Source organism: Hemitrygon akajei, chromosome 11 (assembly GCF_048418815.1).
Source record: "Hemitrygon akajei chromosome 11, sHemAka1.3, whole genome shotgun sequence".
In the NCBI taxonomy this organism is placed as follows: domain Eukaryota; kingdom Metazoa; phylum Chordata; class Chondrichthyes; order Myliobatiformes; family Dasyatidae; genus Hemitrygon; species Hemitrygon akajei.
Window position 1 is genome coordinate 2,404,692 of NC_133134.1, and position 16,095 is coordinate 2,420,786.

At 42.7% G+C, this 16,095-nt stretch overlaps 1 protein-coding gene across 3 annotated transcripts in view; it reads right to left on the reverse strand.

Annotated features, from left to right (window-relative positions):
- The window catches only part of nlrc3 (NLR family, CARD domain containing 3), a 103,000-nt gene that overhangs the window by 78,807 nt on the left and 8,098 nt on the right, over positions 1 to 16,095 (reverse strand). For 2 of the 3 annotated variants that reach the window (XM_073060025.1, XM_073060023.1), the window contains exon 2: positions 413 to 634. In XM_073060025.1, coding sequence (XP_072916126.1) covers positions 413 to 419 — 7 coding nt within the window. In that variant the 5' untranslated portion in view covers positions 420 to 634. The remainder of the gene's footprint in view (positions 1 to 412; positions 635 to 16,095) is intronic. The other variant, XM_073060024.1, reaches the window with a different exon arrangement.

A 16,095-nucleotide genomic window follows, 5' to 3' on the forward strand; every position in this document is an offset into this window, starting at 1 on the left:
GCAAATACAGAAAGAAAACAAAATAAAAAATAATAGTAAATAAATAAACAGTAAATATCGAGAACATGAGATGAAGAATCCTTGAAAGTGAGTCCATTGGTTGTGGGAACAAATTAGTGATGGAGTGAGTGAAGTTATCCCCACTGGTTCAAGAGCCTGATGGTTGAGGGGTAATAACTGTCCCTGAACCTGGAAGGGACAGAAGCCAGAGTAAGAAAGTAAGGGAAGGGAGAGGACCACAAGACCAGGTGAGGGAAAAAGGTAGGGGGAGGGGGGTGAAGTGAGAAGGAAGGAGGCAATAGATGGAAGAGGTAAAGATTTACAGGTTCTGATGAAGGGTCTTGGCCTGAAATGTCAGCTCTTTATAGATGCTGCCTTCCTCAAGCTTTTTGTGTGTGCTACAAAGATGTACCTTCCATCGTGTCACAGAGGCTGCTGGTTTTGGAGGTGCGAATATCTTCCTCCAATCCTGTGAAATGTCATCGATCAACCTTTGTACTGCTGCTTCTGGGAGAGACGATGCTGAACCTTCTATAGTGCCTGTTCGAATACATATCATCCAGGCACAGACTGACGTCACAACTTGCTCAGCATTGCCCACAGCTGCCATTCAGATCACCCCTTCTCCATGCTTCTGCAAGACAATTTCAGATTTTTAATTCAATGTTCAAAACTGTGTCACCTCAGCATAACCTGTAGAACATAGAACAGTGCAGTACAATATAGGCCCTTTGGCTCACAATGTTGTGCCAACCTCTTAACCCACCCTAAGATCAATCTAACCCTTCCCTCCAACATAACCCTCAATTTTTATATCACCCATGGCCTCTCTAGAGTTTCTTAAATGTCCCTAATGTGTCAGCCTCTACCACCAGCTTGGCAGCACATTCCACTCACCCAACACCTTCTGTTACTTGTTTTTCTCCCAGATCAGGCACGGCCATCTCTCCCTCAATCAGCATCAGAGGTACCAGTGTGGGGCAATGGATAGTGGTCCAGAACAGAAACATCAGCTCTGTTTGTCTTTTGCCAGGTGCTGCCTGACTCGCTGAGTATTTCCAGCATTTTCTATGTTTCTATCCGGCTCTTCACGACCCCAGGGCATCCCAAAGCATAGCACAGAGCTTTAGCATCACTTGTAACAAAAAAAACTGATTGTTCCTTGTGTTGCTTGCTGTGTACAAAGTAAAAACAACCTGATAACTAAGGGGAACCTGAGGGGGAACTTCTTCACTCAGAGGGTGGTGCGAGTGTGGAACGAGCTGCCAGTGGAAGTGGTGGGTGCGGGTCAATTGCAACATTTAAGAGAAGTTTACATCAGTACAATGATGGGTTGTGATCCAGGAGGGGGATGAATGGTTGTGATCCGAGAGGGCTATGGGGGTGGGATTCTAATCCAGATGCAGATCAACAATTTTAGGCAGCAAATAGCTTGGCATGAACTAGATGGACTGATGAGCCTGTTTCTGAGCTGTAGTGCTCTAAGACTTGGTTAAGGGCTGAATGATGCCAGTTCATTAAGGAGAGTTTCCCAGGTAGTGCCATTGAACTCTTAGGATGCATAGGAGGTAGGCAAAAGGCTGACATTAGCAATATGATATCCATTCTTGATCCAGCCCAATTGTAATCCAGAAGACTAAAGACCTCTCCTCTCTGAGCCATCTCTTTAGCTTGCAATGGAGATTCAGATTTACTTATCAAGTGTACATGGAAACATGCAGTGAAATGCTTCATTTGCATTAACAACAACACACCTGAGGATGTACTGGGGGTAACCCACAAGTATTGCTGCACATTCTGGCACCAATGTAGCATGCCCCCAAGGTTCAGCAGGACAACACAGAACACAACCAGCATCAACACACAATGTTTATCAGATCTGTCCTATTCCTACATTCTCAAACATGTGGCACCAGAAATAATCCAGAGGTAACAAATGTAGCCGTCCCACTTTTTAATTTGTGACACAGCTCCTTAAATTCAAGATGTGGGACCTCATCTGTCATTTTACCCTGGTCATTAGTACCAATACCTTGGTACCCTCCCCATTGGAATGCATTGCGCCTGTTCTGTGTTTTCCCTGATTCTGACAACAAGGAGGCAACACAACAGTTTGGAATCACATCTGTGGCCACACAATCCTCGCAGATTAGATTTGATGCAAATGACACATTTCACTGTATGTTTCAATGCACGTGACAAATAAAGCTAACCTTAATTCTTTCTGTTATCTTGACGTCTCAGAAAGCTCAGTCATTTTTATGAGACAGGACATCCCCAACTCAAAGCCACACTGACCACCCTTAATGTGTCTGTGCTTTTCCAAACGTGAATAGATCTGGTCCAAAGTACCTTCTCCAATAACTTCAATGATTTTTTAAATTTTTTATTTATTTAGAGATACAGTACCCTTCCAGGAATAGGCCCTTCCGGTCCAACAAGCTGCACTGCCCAGCAAACCTCGGCAATCCCAATTTAACTCTAACCTAAACATGGGACAATTTACAATGACCAATTAACCTACTAACTAATATGTCTTTGGACTGTGGAAGGAAACTGGAGGGCTCGGAGAAAACCCATGCTTCCACGGGGCGGATGTATAAAGACTCCTTACAGAGGATGCCGGGACAGAACTCAGAACTCCAACACAGGAGCTATGCTACCATAGACCCCCAACCCTTGATGATAGGGTTAGCGTTTCCTGGTTTGTCCCTGTTGCACTTCTGAAACAAATGAACAATACTGGCTATTCTCAAGTCTACTTGCGCCCCAACCATGACTGAAAAAGGTATGAAGACAAGGGAGAGCCAGTGGATGTAGTGTACCTGGACTTCCAGAAAGTTTTTGATAAAGTTCCACATAGGAGATTAGTGGGCAAAATTAGGGCACATGGTATTGGGGGCAGAGTACTGACATGGATTGAAAATTGGCTGGCTGACAGGAAACAAAGAGTAGTGATTAACGGGTCCCTTTTGGAATGGCAGGCTGTGACCAGTGGGGTACCACAAGGTTCGGTGCTGGGACCACTGCTGTTTACAATATACATTAATGATTTAGATGAAGGGATTAAAAGTAACATTAGCAAATTTGCTGATGACACAAAGCTGGGTGGCAGTGTGAAATGTCAGGAGGATGTTATGAGAATGCAGGGTGACTTGGACAGGTTGGATGAGTGGGCAAATGTATGGCAGATGCAGTTTAATGTGGATAAATGTGAGGTTATCCACTTTGGTGGCAAGAACAGGAAGGCAGATTACTATCTAAATGGAGTCAAGTTAGGAAAAGGGGAAGTACAACGAGATCTAGATGTTCTTGTACATCAGTCAATGAAAGCAAGCATGCAGGTACAGCAGGCAGTGAAGAAAGCTAATGGCATGCTGGCTTTTATAACAAGAGGAATTGAGTATAGGAGTAAAGAGGTCCTTCTGCAGCTGTACAGGGCCCTGGTGAGACCCCCACCTGGAGTATTGTGTGCAGTTTTGGTCTCCAAATTTGAGGAAGGACATTCTTGCTATTGACGGAGTGCAGTGTAGGTTCACAAGGTTAATTCCCAGAATGGCGGGACTGTCATATGTTGAAAGATTGGAGCGACTGGGCTTGTATACACTGGAATTTAGAAGGATGAGAGGGGATCTGATTGAAACATATAAGATTATTAAGGGATTGGACACACTGGAGGCAGGAAGCATGTTCCCGCTGATGGGTGAGTCCAGAACTAGAGGCCACAGTTTAAGAATAAGGGGTAGGCCATTTAGAACAGAGATGCAGAAAAAACTTTTTCACCCAGAGAGTGGTGGATATGTGGAATGCTCTGCCCCAGAAGGCAGTGGAGGCCAAGTCTCTGGATGCATTCAAGAGAGAGTTAGATAGAGCTCTTATAGATAGCGGGGTCAAGGGATATGGGGAGAGAGCAGGAATGGGGTACTGATTATGTATGATCAGCCATGATCATAGTGAATGGTGGTGCTGGCTTGAAGGGCCGAATGGCCTACTCCTGCACCTACTGTCTATTGTCTATTGTCTATTGAAGATTTCTAAAGAATAGATTTTTAAAGATTAGCTGTATTTCAGAATCAGAATCAGGTTTATTATCACCATGAAATTTGTTAACTTAGCAGCAGCAGTTCAATGCAATAGTACATAATATAGAAAAAAAACAAATAAATAAGTAGATTTACAGTATACGTATACTGAATAGAATAAAATCGTGCAAAAAAACAGAAATAATATATATTTAAAAAGTGAGGTAATGTCCAAGGGTTCAATGATGGCAGAGGGGAAGAAGCTTTTCCTGAATCGCTGAGTGTGTGCCTTTAAGCTTCTGTACCTCCTACCTGATGGTAACAGTAAGAAAAGGGCATGCCCATAATAATGGAGGCTGCCTTTTTGAGACACTGCTCCTTGAAGATGTCCTGAGTACTTTGTAGGCTAGTACCCAAGATGGAGCTGACTAGATCAGCCTGTCAGAATGCTCTCCATGGTTCATCTATAGAAGTTTTTGAGTGCATTTGTTGACATACCAAATCTCTTCAAACTCATAATAAAGTATAGCTGCTGTCTTGCCTTCTTTATAACTCCATTGATATTTTGGGACCAGGTTAGGTCCTCAGAGATCTTGACTCCCAGGAACTTGAAACTGCTCACTCTCTCTACTTCTATCCCTCCATGAGGATTGGTATGTGTTCCTTCGTCTTACCCTTCCTGAAGTCCACAATCATCTCTTTCGTCTTACTGACGTTGAGTGCCAGGTTGTTGCTTCAACACCACTCCACTAGTTGGCATATCTCACTACTGTACACCTCTCGTCACCACCTGAGATTCTACCAACAATGGTCGTATCGTCAGCAAATTTATAGATGGTAATTGAGCTATGCCTAGCCACATAGTCATGTGTATAGAGAGAGTAGAGCAGTGGTCTAAGCACCCACTCCTGAGGTGCACCAGTGTTGATCATCAGCGAGGGGGCTATGTTATCACCAATCCACACAGACTGTGGTCTTCCAGTTAGGAAGTCGAAGACCCAATTGCAGAAGTCTTCAACTTCTCGATCAGGATTGTGGGAATGATGGTGTTAAATGCTGAGCTATAGTTGACGAACAGCATCCTGAAATAGGTGTTTGTGTTGTCCAGGTGGCCTAAAGCCGTGTGGAGAGCCATTGAGATTGCATTTGCCGTTGACCTATTGTGGCAATAGGAAATTGCAATGGGTCCAGGTCCTTGCTGAGGCAGATGTTCAATCTAGTCATGACCAACCTCTCAAAGTATTTCATCACTGTAGATGTGAGTGCTACTGGGCAATAGTCATTAAGGCAACTCACATTATTCTTCTTAGGCACTGGTATAATTGTTGCCTTTTTGAAGCAAGTTTGAACTTCCACCTATAGCAGTGAGAAGTTGAAAATGTCCTTGAATACTCCCGCTAGTTGGTTGGCACAGGTTTTCAGAGCCTTACCAGGTACTCCATCGGGTCCTTCCGCCTTGTGAGGGTTCACTCTCTTTAAAGACAGCCTAACATCGGCCTCTGACACAGAGATCACAGGGCCATCAAGTGCAGCAGGGATCTTCACAGCTGTAGTTATATTCTCCTTTTCAAAGCGGGCATAGAAGGCGTTGAGTTCATCTGGTAGTGAAGCATTACTGCCATTCATGCTATTGGGTTTCGCTTTGTAGGAAGTGATGTCTTGCAAACCCTGCCAGGGTTGCCACACATCCAATGTCACCTCCAACCTCATTCGAAATTGTCTCTTCACCCTTGAAGTAGCCATCCATAAATGATACCTGGTTTTCTGGTACAATGTACCTCCTGGTTCATCCACGGCTTTTGGTTTGGGAATGTATAATAAGTCTTTGTAGACACACACTCATCCACACAGGTTTTAATGAAGTTGGTAACAATCGCAGCATACTCATCCAGGTTCAAAGATGAATCCCTGAATACAGTCTAGTCCACCGATTCAAAGCAGTCCTGTGTGCACTTCTGTGCTTCCCTTGTCCATACCTTCTTGGCCCTCACTACTGGTGCTGCAGTCTTCAGTCTCTGCCTATAGAAATAGAAGTACTCTGGAAATAGAAGTACAGCTGGGTGATCAGACTTCCCGAAGTGAGGGTGTGGAATAGCACGGTGGGCATTCCTGATGGTGGTGTAACAATGGTCCAGTGTGTTGTTTCCTCTGGTATTGCAAGTGATCTGTTGATGGTAATTGCTTAGTGATGTTTTTCAGACTGGCCTGGTTAAAATCTCCCAGAACGATGGTGAAGGCATTAGGGTACACTGATTCGTGCATGTTGATTGTATTGTTCAGATTATCTAAAGCCTGCTTGACATTGGCCTGAGGTGGAATGTAAACTGCTACCAAAATGATCCGGGAAATCTCCCGTGGTAGGTAAAAACGATGGCACTTAACTGCTAGATATTCCTGGTCTGGTGAGCAAATTGGGACAGCACTGTTATATTTGTGCACCAAGAAGAGTTGTGCATACTCCTCCACCTCTGCTTTTGAGAGATTCTATAGATGAATCCTGAGGGTGTATAGTAGACTGTCAATCTGAATCGCTGCATCTGGTACCAAAGGGTTAACCAGGATTCCGTGAAACAAAGGACACACACGGTCCTAATGTCCCTCTGGTTCAGCACCCCAGTTCTGTGATCATCAATTTTATTCACCAGAGACTGCATGTTTACCAGCAAGATAGTCGGTATAGGGAGTTTATAACCCCATTTCCTTAAAGGCACTTGTAATCCCGATCTACAGCCATGTTTCCTCCGTGGAATTCCACGAGGACACTGCCGACCACAATCAGTATTGTTTCCATCAGTTTTAAGCAGCAATAGTTCATTTAAATGCATTAAGACATCTTCGTTGACTGTACTGACCTTGGAAGCAGTTGTGCTTTTTAGCTGTATCAGGCTGAAATGAGAATATTTAATTGTATCAATTGAGAGTTCTGCTGCTTCTCGAGTCGCCCCTACGTGCCCCGGAAACAAAACATGTACACATCTCACATGTACATCAAAACATGCAGTGAAGTACATCATTTGCATCAAGTCAAATTAACGGGGGTGGTGCTGCACAGCTGGCAAGCAGAGAGACCAGATTTGCTCACCAGGGTTCTGTATGATTTGAGCAAGATGTACTGAAACCCTTTTTCAATAAGAGCCATCTGATTCCGGTGGTATTGAATCTGCGTAGTAATGTTCAGTAATTTTAAGAGCAAACACGAGGAAATCTGCAGATGCTGGAAATTCAAACAACAACACACAAAATGCTGGTGGAACACAGCAGGCCAGGCAGCATCTATAAGGAGAAGCGCTGTCGACGTTTCGGGCCGAGACCCTCCGTCAGGATGTTCAGTAATTCATGGTTTTGCAACCTCAGAACTGGTCAGGACTTGATTCTGTCCATGCATCATCACTGGAAAGATTACTCTTCAGCTAAGATGGCAGTGTGCTCAGTCGCAGTGGCCTCTCTGGGTTCAACCAATTGTGTAATTGTTCATCCTTTATGGACTTCTTATGATCACAAAACACTGCTGGATATTAAGAACATCAAGGACTGCAGGTCTACCCCACGAGCAAGTTGCTGGATGGCAATGGAGCTAGACGTTGTGTACCACAATGTCACCTGCTACTGTGCAGATGTACAGTCCAACAAACAGTGCAAGGGATTGTCTTGAACATTTCTCTTGTGACCCCCAATACGCTGTTGGACTTTGGTAATGTAGAATATTGCAAGTCCAGTCCAGTGGTTCATTGGTGAGACTGACAGTGGGGGGGGGGGCGGTGTGGCCTCAGTTGTTGAATGGTCCAGGCCTTCATAACATGACGTCACCTGTTGCAGCCAGCCTGGGGAGGAGGCACCAAAAGCGATGTGGGACAGCAGGCCTGCTGGAATTCTGGGCTGAGTTGGGAGCTGGCCCCTGCAGACAGGCTCTCCTGTCAGTGTCTGCTTGGTGGAAGACAAGCTGGATTGCATTCATATGCAGCTGCACTAGCACGTGGTGAGGAACTGCTTGCTCTTGCAAAAACATGGCTCTGGGATGATATCCCATGCACCATCAAGCTATGTAGCATGTACACAGGAACTTGGGCTATTTTTTGTGACTATATATTTTTCTGCCATCACAACTATATGTGCAATGTGCTGTGTGTGACTGTTGGTATTGTGTTTTGCTCCAGAAGAATGTTTTTTCATTTGGCTGAATTCATGGGTAAGGATGAATGAGCATCAAACTTAAGCTTAATCCTTTTTTTACAAATTCTCAGATTCCCACAGCTACCTTGTTTACACTTCCATCCACTCTACATCTCTTAAGAACTCCATTTCAGTTTTGTAGTTTCTCATTCTCAGGTAAGGAGACCACAACAGTACACAATACTTCAGGTGTGGTCAGACTAGATCTCTACATCACCTCAACAGAAGAAGTTCACACACATCCCATAAGACATGGGAGCAAAATTAGGCCATTTGGCCCGCTGAATCACCTGTCGACATTCCACCATGGCTGATTTAGTCATAGTCAAAGAATACAGAAACAGGTCCTTTAGCCCATCTAGTACATGCTGTACCATTAATCATCCTAGTCCTATCAACCGGCATCCAAACCATAACCCTCCACACCCCTCCCATCCATGTACCTATCCAAATTTCTCTTAAATGTTGACATTGACCCTGTACCCACCACTTGCACTGGCAGCTCGTTCCACACTCTCTCCACCCACTGAGTCAACAAGCTCCCCCTCATGTTCCCCTTAAACATTTCACTTTTCACCCTAATACATGACCTCCAGTTGTAGTCTCACCCAACTTCATTGGGAAAAGCCTATCTATGCTCCTCATACATTTTTTATACCTCTATCAACTCTTCCCTCAGTCTTCTACGTTCTAGAGAATAAAGTTCTATCCTGTACTGTTTTGTAGCTCCAAAACTAATTTAAATAAAAACACAGAGTTGGGAATAACATGTCTAACTTCATTTTTACTTTAAGCAAGGCGTGCGCAAATTAGCGATGCCATTCATGTACTTATACATATAACCCATAATGAATTACGTAAACAACAAAGAAGTATCAATCAAGCAACTTATTTACACTGTTACTCAAATATTACTGAAATATTAAATGCTCAGCATTTCTCCCTGCTTAGCCAAAAGCTCTAACTCAGTATAGAACGCATTGCAACTTTTATACATGAGGCTGTGAACCTCTTCTGTGGTGGTTACAGGAGTTGCTGCTGGTTCTGACAGCTCTGGTCACCTTTCTTCTGGATGGCTTGGCATCCCAAATGCTGCATGGCAAGTTGCTCGACTTGCTGATCCACCCAGGTTATCAGACAAAGCTTCGATCCAACTCTTTCAATTTGACCTCACCTAAATGACTGACATGAAGCTCCTTCAACATTTTAGTTCTTAGCTTGGATAGTACAACAACTCTCAGTCTCTACATGGCAACTCTGGTCAAGGGCAAGTTCATCCCGACACAGGTAGCAATAGGGGATCTGGAATTTCTGCTGCACATTCCAGCCATTTTGGGTGACCATGTAGACCTGAGACAGTGTTGGGTCTTTTCTGGTTTCCCTTTGGATCATCAATGCTGTAATAGGGAGACATTCGATTTGTATTAGGGAGAATACATCAAAAGGAGTGGCCTCTTTTGTACATTTTTCAGTTATTTCCATTTCCAAGAGAAAACGGAACAATCTATCAGCATTTCCATGATTAGTCGTCTCTACACGTGCTGGTGTTCATAGTGGAACCCTTCTGTGGATTGAAAATAGACACTGGTAATTGACGATCAGTAACAATGGTAAACTCTCTCCCATACAATTATTGATTAAAACATTTTACACTCCAAACCAGAATCAAGGCCTCTCTGTCAATCTGTGTGTAATTTTTCGTTGCAACAGCAAGACAAGGTGATGGAAAGGTTATGGGGCATTCACTTCCATCACTCATAACATGAGACAAAACTGCACCTAGACCATAAAGTGAGGCATCATAAGCCAGCTTCACTGGATAATGTGCAATATAATGTGTGAGTGCAGTGTCTGACATCACCATTTCCTTTACCTTTTGAAAGCCACCTCATGCTGTTTTCATATTGCCATTTCTTCCCTATCTGTAGTAGTAAGTTCAAGGGGTGGAGCACAGCAGCCAGGTTTGGCAGGAACCTGTTGTAGTAATTGACAAATCCTAGAAAGGACCACAAATGTGACTTGTCCTTTGACCTTGGGGCATCCACCACTGTTTGAATTTTCTCAGCACACTTGTCTGAATACTTGAGCATCAATGGTGTGACCACAGTAAGTGTTGCTTTGTTTAAAAACTTCACACCTGTTGTGTCATGCTGAGACCATAATCTTTTAATCTTTTTAACACTTTCTTGAGATTTTGGAGATGTTTCTTGTCATCCTTGCCAGTAACAATGATGTTATCCATAACACTGAGGGCCTGGGCAGCCTTGCAGCGCCTGATCCATAACTTCTGCCAGAGTGCAGATGCAGATGCTACTCCGACAATAGGCCTATTATAGCAAAGAAGCCCTTTGTGAGTGCTTATGGTGAGAAACTCACTTTGGGCTCTTCTTCCATCTCCATCTGTAGGTAGGCCTCAGCTAAGCCCACTTTGCTGAAGTGTTTTCCTCCAGAAAGGTTTGAAAAGATATCCTCTACCCTGGGCAAAAGCTATTGATCTACTTTCAGTACTGGGTTGATTGTGACCTTAAAATCACCACAGATCCTGACAGATCCATTCCTTTGGCTACTGGGACTACTAACACTGCCCATGGTCTCCACTCAACCTTGGAAAGAATTCCTTCAGCTTCCATGCAGTCTAGCTCACCGTCTACTTTATCATGGATGGTATAAGGAACCAGATGGGCTTTGTGAAACATGGATGTGACATTTTCATTTAACACTATTTTACCCTTGGTATGTTTGAATTTTCCAATGCCATCCTTGAACACTGCTGTGGCATCATCCAGTGCCTTTCTTAATTCACTTTCAGTTGACTCTGTAGCAGGGGATGTGTCATGTAAATGGTGGATGATCTTCATTAAGTTGTAGTTGTCTCAGCCACTCATGTCCCTACAATGCTGGCCCGCCTGGTTTTACCACATCCAAGCCCAATATGGCTCATTGGTTGTTATATTTCACTGTTACGGCTGTCTTTCCGTCAGGAGTTATCTGTTTTCCAGTATAAGTTCTTAGATGGATATCTGCAGGCTTCAGATCAGTATCTTTGAAATGTCATTCAAACTCATTTTGTGAAATGTCTGAAACAACTGAGCCAGTGTCCAATTCCATTTTAATTAATTTGCTGTTCACTTCTAGTGTCAAATTGCTTGTCTATTCTTAATGTTCACATTGCAACTCGCAAGATTAGCCAGTTATACAAAAATCTCATCATTATCAGATTTTTCATCAGCAACACACAGATTAGTGCTCTTTTTGAAAATGCAACTTGACTTTTTATCTCTTTCTCTTCTCTGTGCAGCCCATTTATTTTTGTCTGCCTGGCATGCTCTTTGTATGTGTCCTACTTTGTTGTATCTCCTGCAAGTTTCGCCTTTAAACCTGCATTGGTTTGGTGTATGTGAGCCCCTGCCTTAATGGTAACACAACTTGTTCGGCAAGTATTGGAGAATAAAGTTGCAACGTTTGCTGTGTGGCCAGAACTATGTGACCAGCCTTGTGTTCGCTATTTGCTACGTATCCAATTTATTGACCAGAATGTAATCTCTGTATTGCCTCTGTACTATTGAACGCATCAGTGCCTTAAGAATGTAGCTAACAGTGAAAGTAAGCTCAGTGCCTTAAGAATGTAGCTAACAGTGAAAGTAAGCATGTAGAGATAAAAGTGGTAGACGGGATCGTGGAGTGGTGTGATGGTATGGGGACCAGTCAAGGCCGGGAAGGGGGACCCGTGTTCCAGGGAGTAGACTAGAGCAAGTATGGGCTATGGAGTGGTGTGATGGTATGAAAACCAGTCAAAGCCGGGAAGGGGGACACGTGTTCCAAGGAGTAGACTAGACAGGATCGTGCGATGGTGTGATGGTATGAAAGCCAGTCAAGGCACTAGAACAAGTATATGCTAATAGGCTCAGCAGGCAATTAGTGATACGTTCATTAATTGTCTCAGCTTTTGTTTGCAAATAAAGGCTTAAATTTCTCAAAGAATCTTCTGTGTCTCCTGGTTATTTCAAGAAACCACGACACAAGCTGCTTTCTGTTTGCAAATTGCAAATTTGTTCACACTCATTTTCATTCCTGACTGCATCTCTTTTGTGTCTCTGTCTGCTGTTTCCATTGATACAGCTATTTCAGCTGCTCTTTTATGTGTAGCTTTGCATCAGTTCAGAGCTTTTTTTGAATGCTTTCTTGTAAGATTCCACAAATTAAACATCTCTCAGATCATTGTAAAGCCCATTACCAAACTGACAATGTTCAGACAACTTCTTCAATTCAGCCATGTACACTGAAATGGACTCCCTTTCCTTCTGATTTTACTTATGAAATCTGAAGCACTCTGCAATCAACAATGTTTTTAAATGTTCTTACAATATCGTCAGCAAAGCTCATTTCATCTGGTTTGGTCGGAGCAGTCAAACTCCTAAGCAAACTGTATGCCTTTAATCCTAATGCACTCAGTACTCACTTCTCATTGGCCATTTCATTTGCTTTAAAATACCACTCAATTCATTCCATATACAGCAGTCAGTTATCTTTTGTGCAACCGTACTCGTCTATCTTTCATGGCCATCTTATACACTCACTGTTTATGAACCCATGAGTTTGTCCATATCTGCCTTTTTTTAACTGGAACGTCTCTTCCCTTCCATAAGAACATAAGAAATAGGAGCAGGAGTAGGCCATCTGGCCGGTCGAGCCTGCTCCGCCATGATTGATCTAACCATGGAATCATCTCCACCTACCTACCTTTTCCCCCTAACTCTTAATTCCCCTACTGTGCAAAAATCTATCCAACCTTGTCTTAAATATATTTACTGAGGTTGCCTCTGCTGCTTCATTGGTCAGAGAAATCCACAGGTTCACCGCTCTTTGGGAAAAAAGTTCCTCCTCATCTCCATCCCAAATCTACTCCCCTAAAACTTGAGGCTATGTCCCCAAGTTCTAGTCTCACCTACCAGTCGAAACAAGTTTCCTGCCTCTCTCTCATCTATCCCTTTCATAACTCTATGTGTTTCTATAAGATTTCCTCTCATTCTTCTGAATTCCAGCGAGTACAGTCCCAGGTGACTCAATCTCTCCTCATAGTCTCACCCCCCTCACCTCTGAAATCAACCTGGTGAAACTCCTCTGCACCGCCTTCAAAGCCAGTATATCCTTCTTCAAGTAAGGACAGCAGAACTGCATGCAGTATTGCCTTCTTGCCAGGCTGCTGCACCTGCAAACCAACCTTTTGTGATTCATGCACAAGCACTCCCAAGTCCCTCTGCACAGCAGCATGCTACAATTTTTTACCATTTAAATAATAATCTGCTCTTTAATTCTTCCTTTCAAAGTGGATGACCTCGCATTTACCAACATTGTACTCCATCTGCCAGACCCTTGCCCACTCACTCAACCTATCTATATCTCTCTGCAGTCTCCATATCTTCTGCACAATTTGCTTTTCCACCCAATTTACTGTCAACGGCAAACTTAGATACACTGCACTCGGTCCCCTCTTCCAGATTGTTAATGTATATCATGAACAGTTGTGGGCCCAACACTGAACCCCTGCAGCACACTGCTCACCATTAATTGCCAACTAGAGTAACACCCATGTATCCCAACTTTCTGCTTTCTATCAGTTACCAATCCTCTATCCATGCTAATACATCACCCCCAACTCCATGCATTTTTATCTTATGGATAAGTCTTTTATGTGGCACCTTATCAACGCCTTCTGGAAATCCAAGTAAATAACTTCCATCTGTTCCTCTCTATCCACTGTCTGAAGAACACATGCTACAATTTTTTAACTCAAATGTCTCAGCGGGCTATTTTTTTTTAACTCAAACATCTTGCTGCACATTTTTTAAAACTGGAATGTTTTGCTGCACTTCATTAGGTAGGTAGTTGTCTCGGGTCCATTTAAACCCTCCTTGTGACCAGTGTTAAGTTTTATAGCTCCAAAGGATACAACAAGTTAAAATAAAAACATATAGGTGGGAGTAATGTGTCTAACTTCATTTTTACTTTAAACAAGGCATGTTCATATGATGTGGTAGCACAATAACGTATGCCATTCATGTACTTTTACATGTAACCTATAATGAATTAAGTAATCAAAAAAGGATGCTTAATTATATGATATACAGTGGCATGCAAAAGTTTGGGCACCCCGGTCAAAATTTCTGTTACTGTGAATAGTTAAGTGAGTAGAAGATGAACTGATCTCCAAAAGTCATAAAGTTAAAGATGAAACATTCTTTTCAACATTTTAAGCAAGATTAGTGTATTATTTTTGTTTGGTACAATTTTAGAGTGAAAAAAAGGAAAGGAGCACCATGTAAAAGTTTGGGCACCCCAAGAGATTTGAGCTCTCAGACAACTTTTACCAAGTTCTAAGACCTTAATTAGCTTGTTAGGGCTATGGCTTGTTCACAATCATCATTAGAAAAGGCCAGGTGATGCAAATTTCAAAGCTTTATCAATACCCTGACTCCTCAAACCTTGTCCCAACAATCAGCAGCCATGGGCTCCTCTAAGCAGCTGCCTAGCACTGAAAATTAAAATAAATGATGCCCACAAAGCAGGAGAAGGCTATAAGAAGATAGCAAAGTGTTTTCAGGTATCCGTTTCCTTAGCTCGTAATGTAATCAAGAAATGGCAGTTAACAGGAACGGTGGAGGTCAAGTTGAGATCTGGAAAACCAAGAAAACTTTCTGAGAGAACTGCTCGTAGGATTGCTAGAAAGGCAAATCAAAACCCCCGTTTGACTGCAAAAACATTCAGGAAGATTTAGCAGACTCTGGAGTGGTGGTGTACTGTTCTACTGTGCAGTGACACCTGCACAAATATGACCTTCATGGAAGAGTCATCAGAAGAAAACCTTTCCTGCATCCTCACCACAAAATTCAGCATCAGAAGTTTGCAAAAGAACATCTAAACAAGCCTAATGCATTTTGGAAACAAGTCCTGTGGACTGATGAAGTTAAAATAGAATTTTTTGGCGGCAATGAGCAAAGGTATGTTTGGAGAAAAAAGGGTGCAGAATTTCATGAAAAGAACACCTCTCCAACTGTTAAGCACGGGGGTGGATCGATCATACTTTGGGATTGTGTTGCAGCCAGTGGCACAGGGAACATTTCACTGGTAGAGGGAAGAATGAATTCAATTAAATACCAGCAAGTTCTGGAAGCAAACATCACACTATCTGTAAAAAAGCTGAAGATGAAAAGAGGATGGCTTCTACAACAGGATAATGATCCTAAGCACACCTCAAAATCCACAATGGACTATGTCAAGAGGCGCAAGCTGAAGGTTCTGCCATGGCCCTCACAGTTCCCCGACCTAAACATCATCAAAAATCTGTGGACAGACCTCAAAAGAGCAGTGCATGCAAGATGGCCCAAAAATCTCACAGAACTAGAAGCCTTTTGCAAGGAAGAATGGGCAAAAATTCCCCAAACAAGAATTGAAAGACTCTTAGATGGCTACAGAAAGCGTTTACAAGCTGTGATACTTGCCAAAGGGGGTGTTACTAAGTACTGACCATGCAGGGTGCCCAAACTTTTGCTTTGGGCCCTTTTCTTTTTTTGTTATTTTGAAACTGTAAAAGATGGAAATAAAAAAGTAATCTTGCTTAAAATATTAAAGGAATGTGTCATCTTTTATTTTATGCCTTTTAGGTCATCTTTTACTCGCTTAGCTATTCACAGTAACAGAAATTTTGACCTGGGGGGCCCAAACTTTGGCATGCCACTGTACTTACAATATTACTCAAATATTACTGAAATATTAAACACAAAACATAACCTATTCAACCTTTCTCTATAATTCAGACCCTCAAGTCCCAGCAACTCCTTGTAAATTTTTTCTGCACTCTTTCAATCTTATTTACATTTTTTCTGTAGGTGACTAAAACCGGACA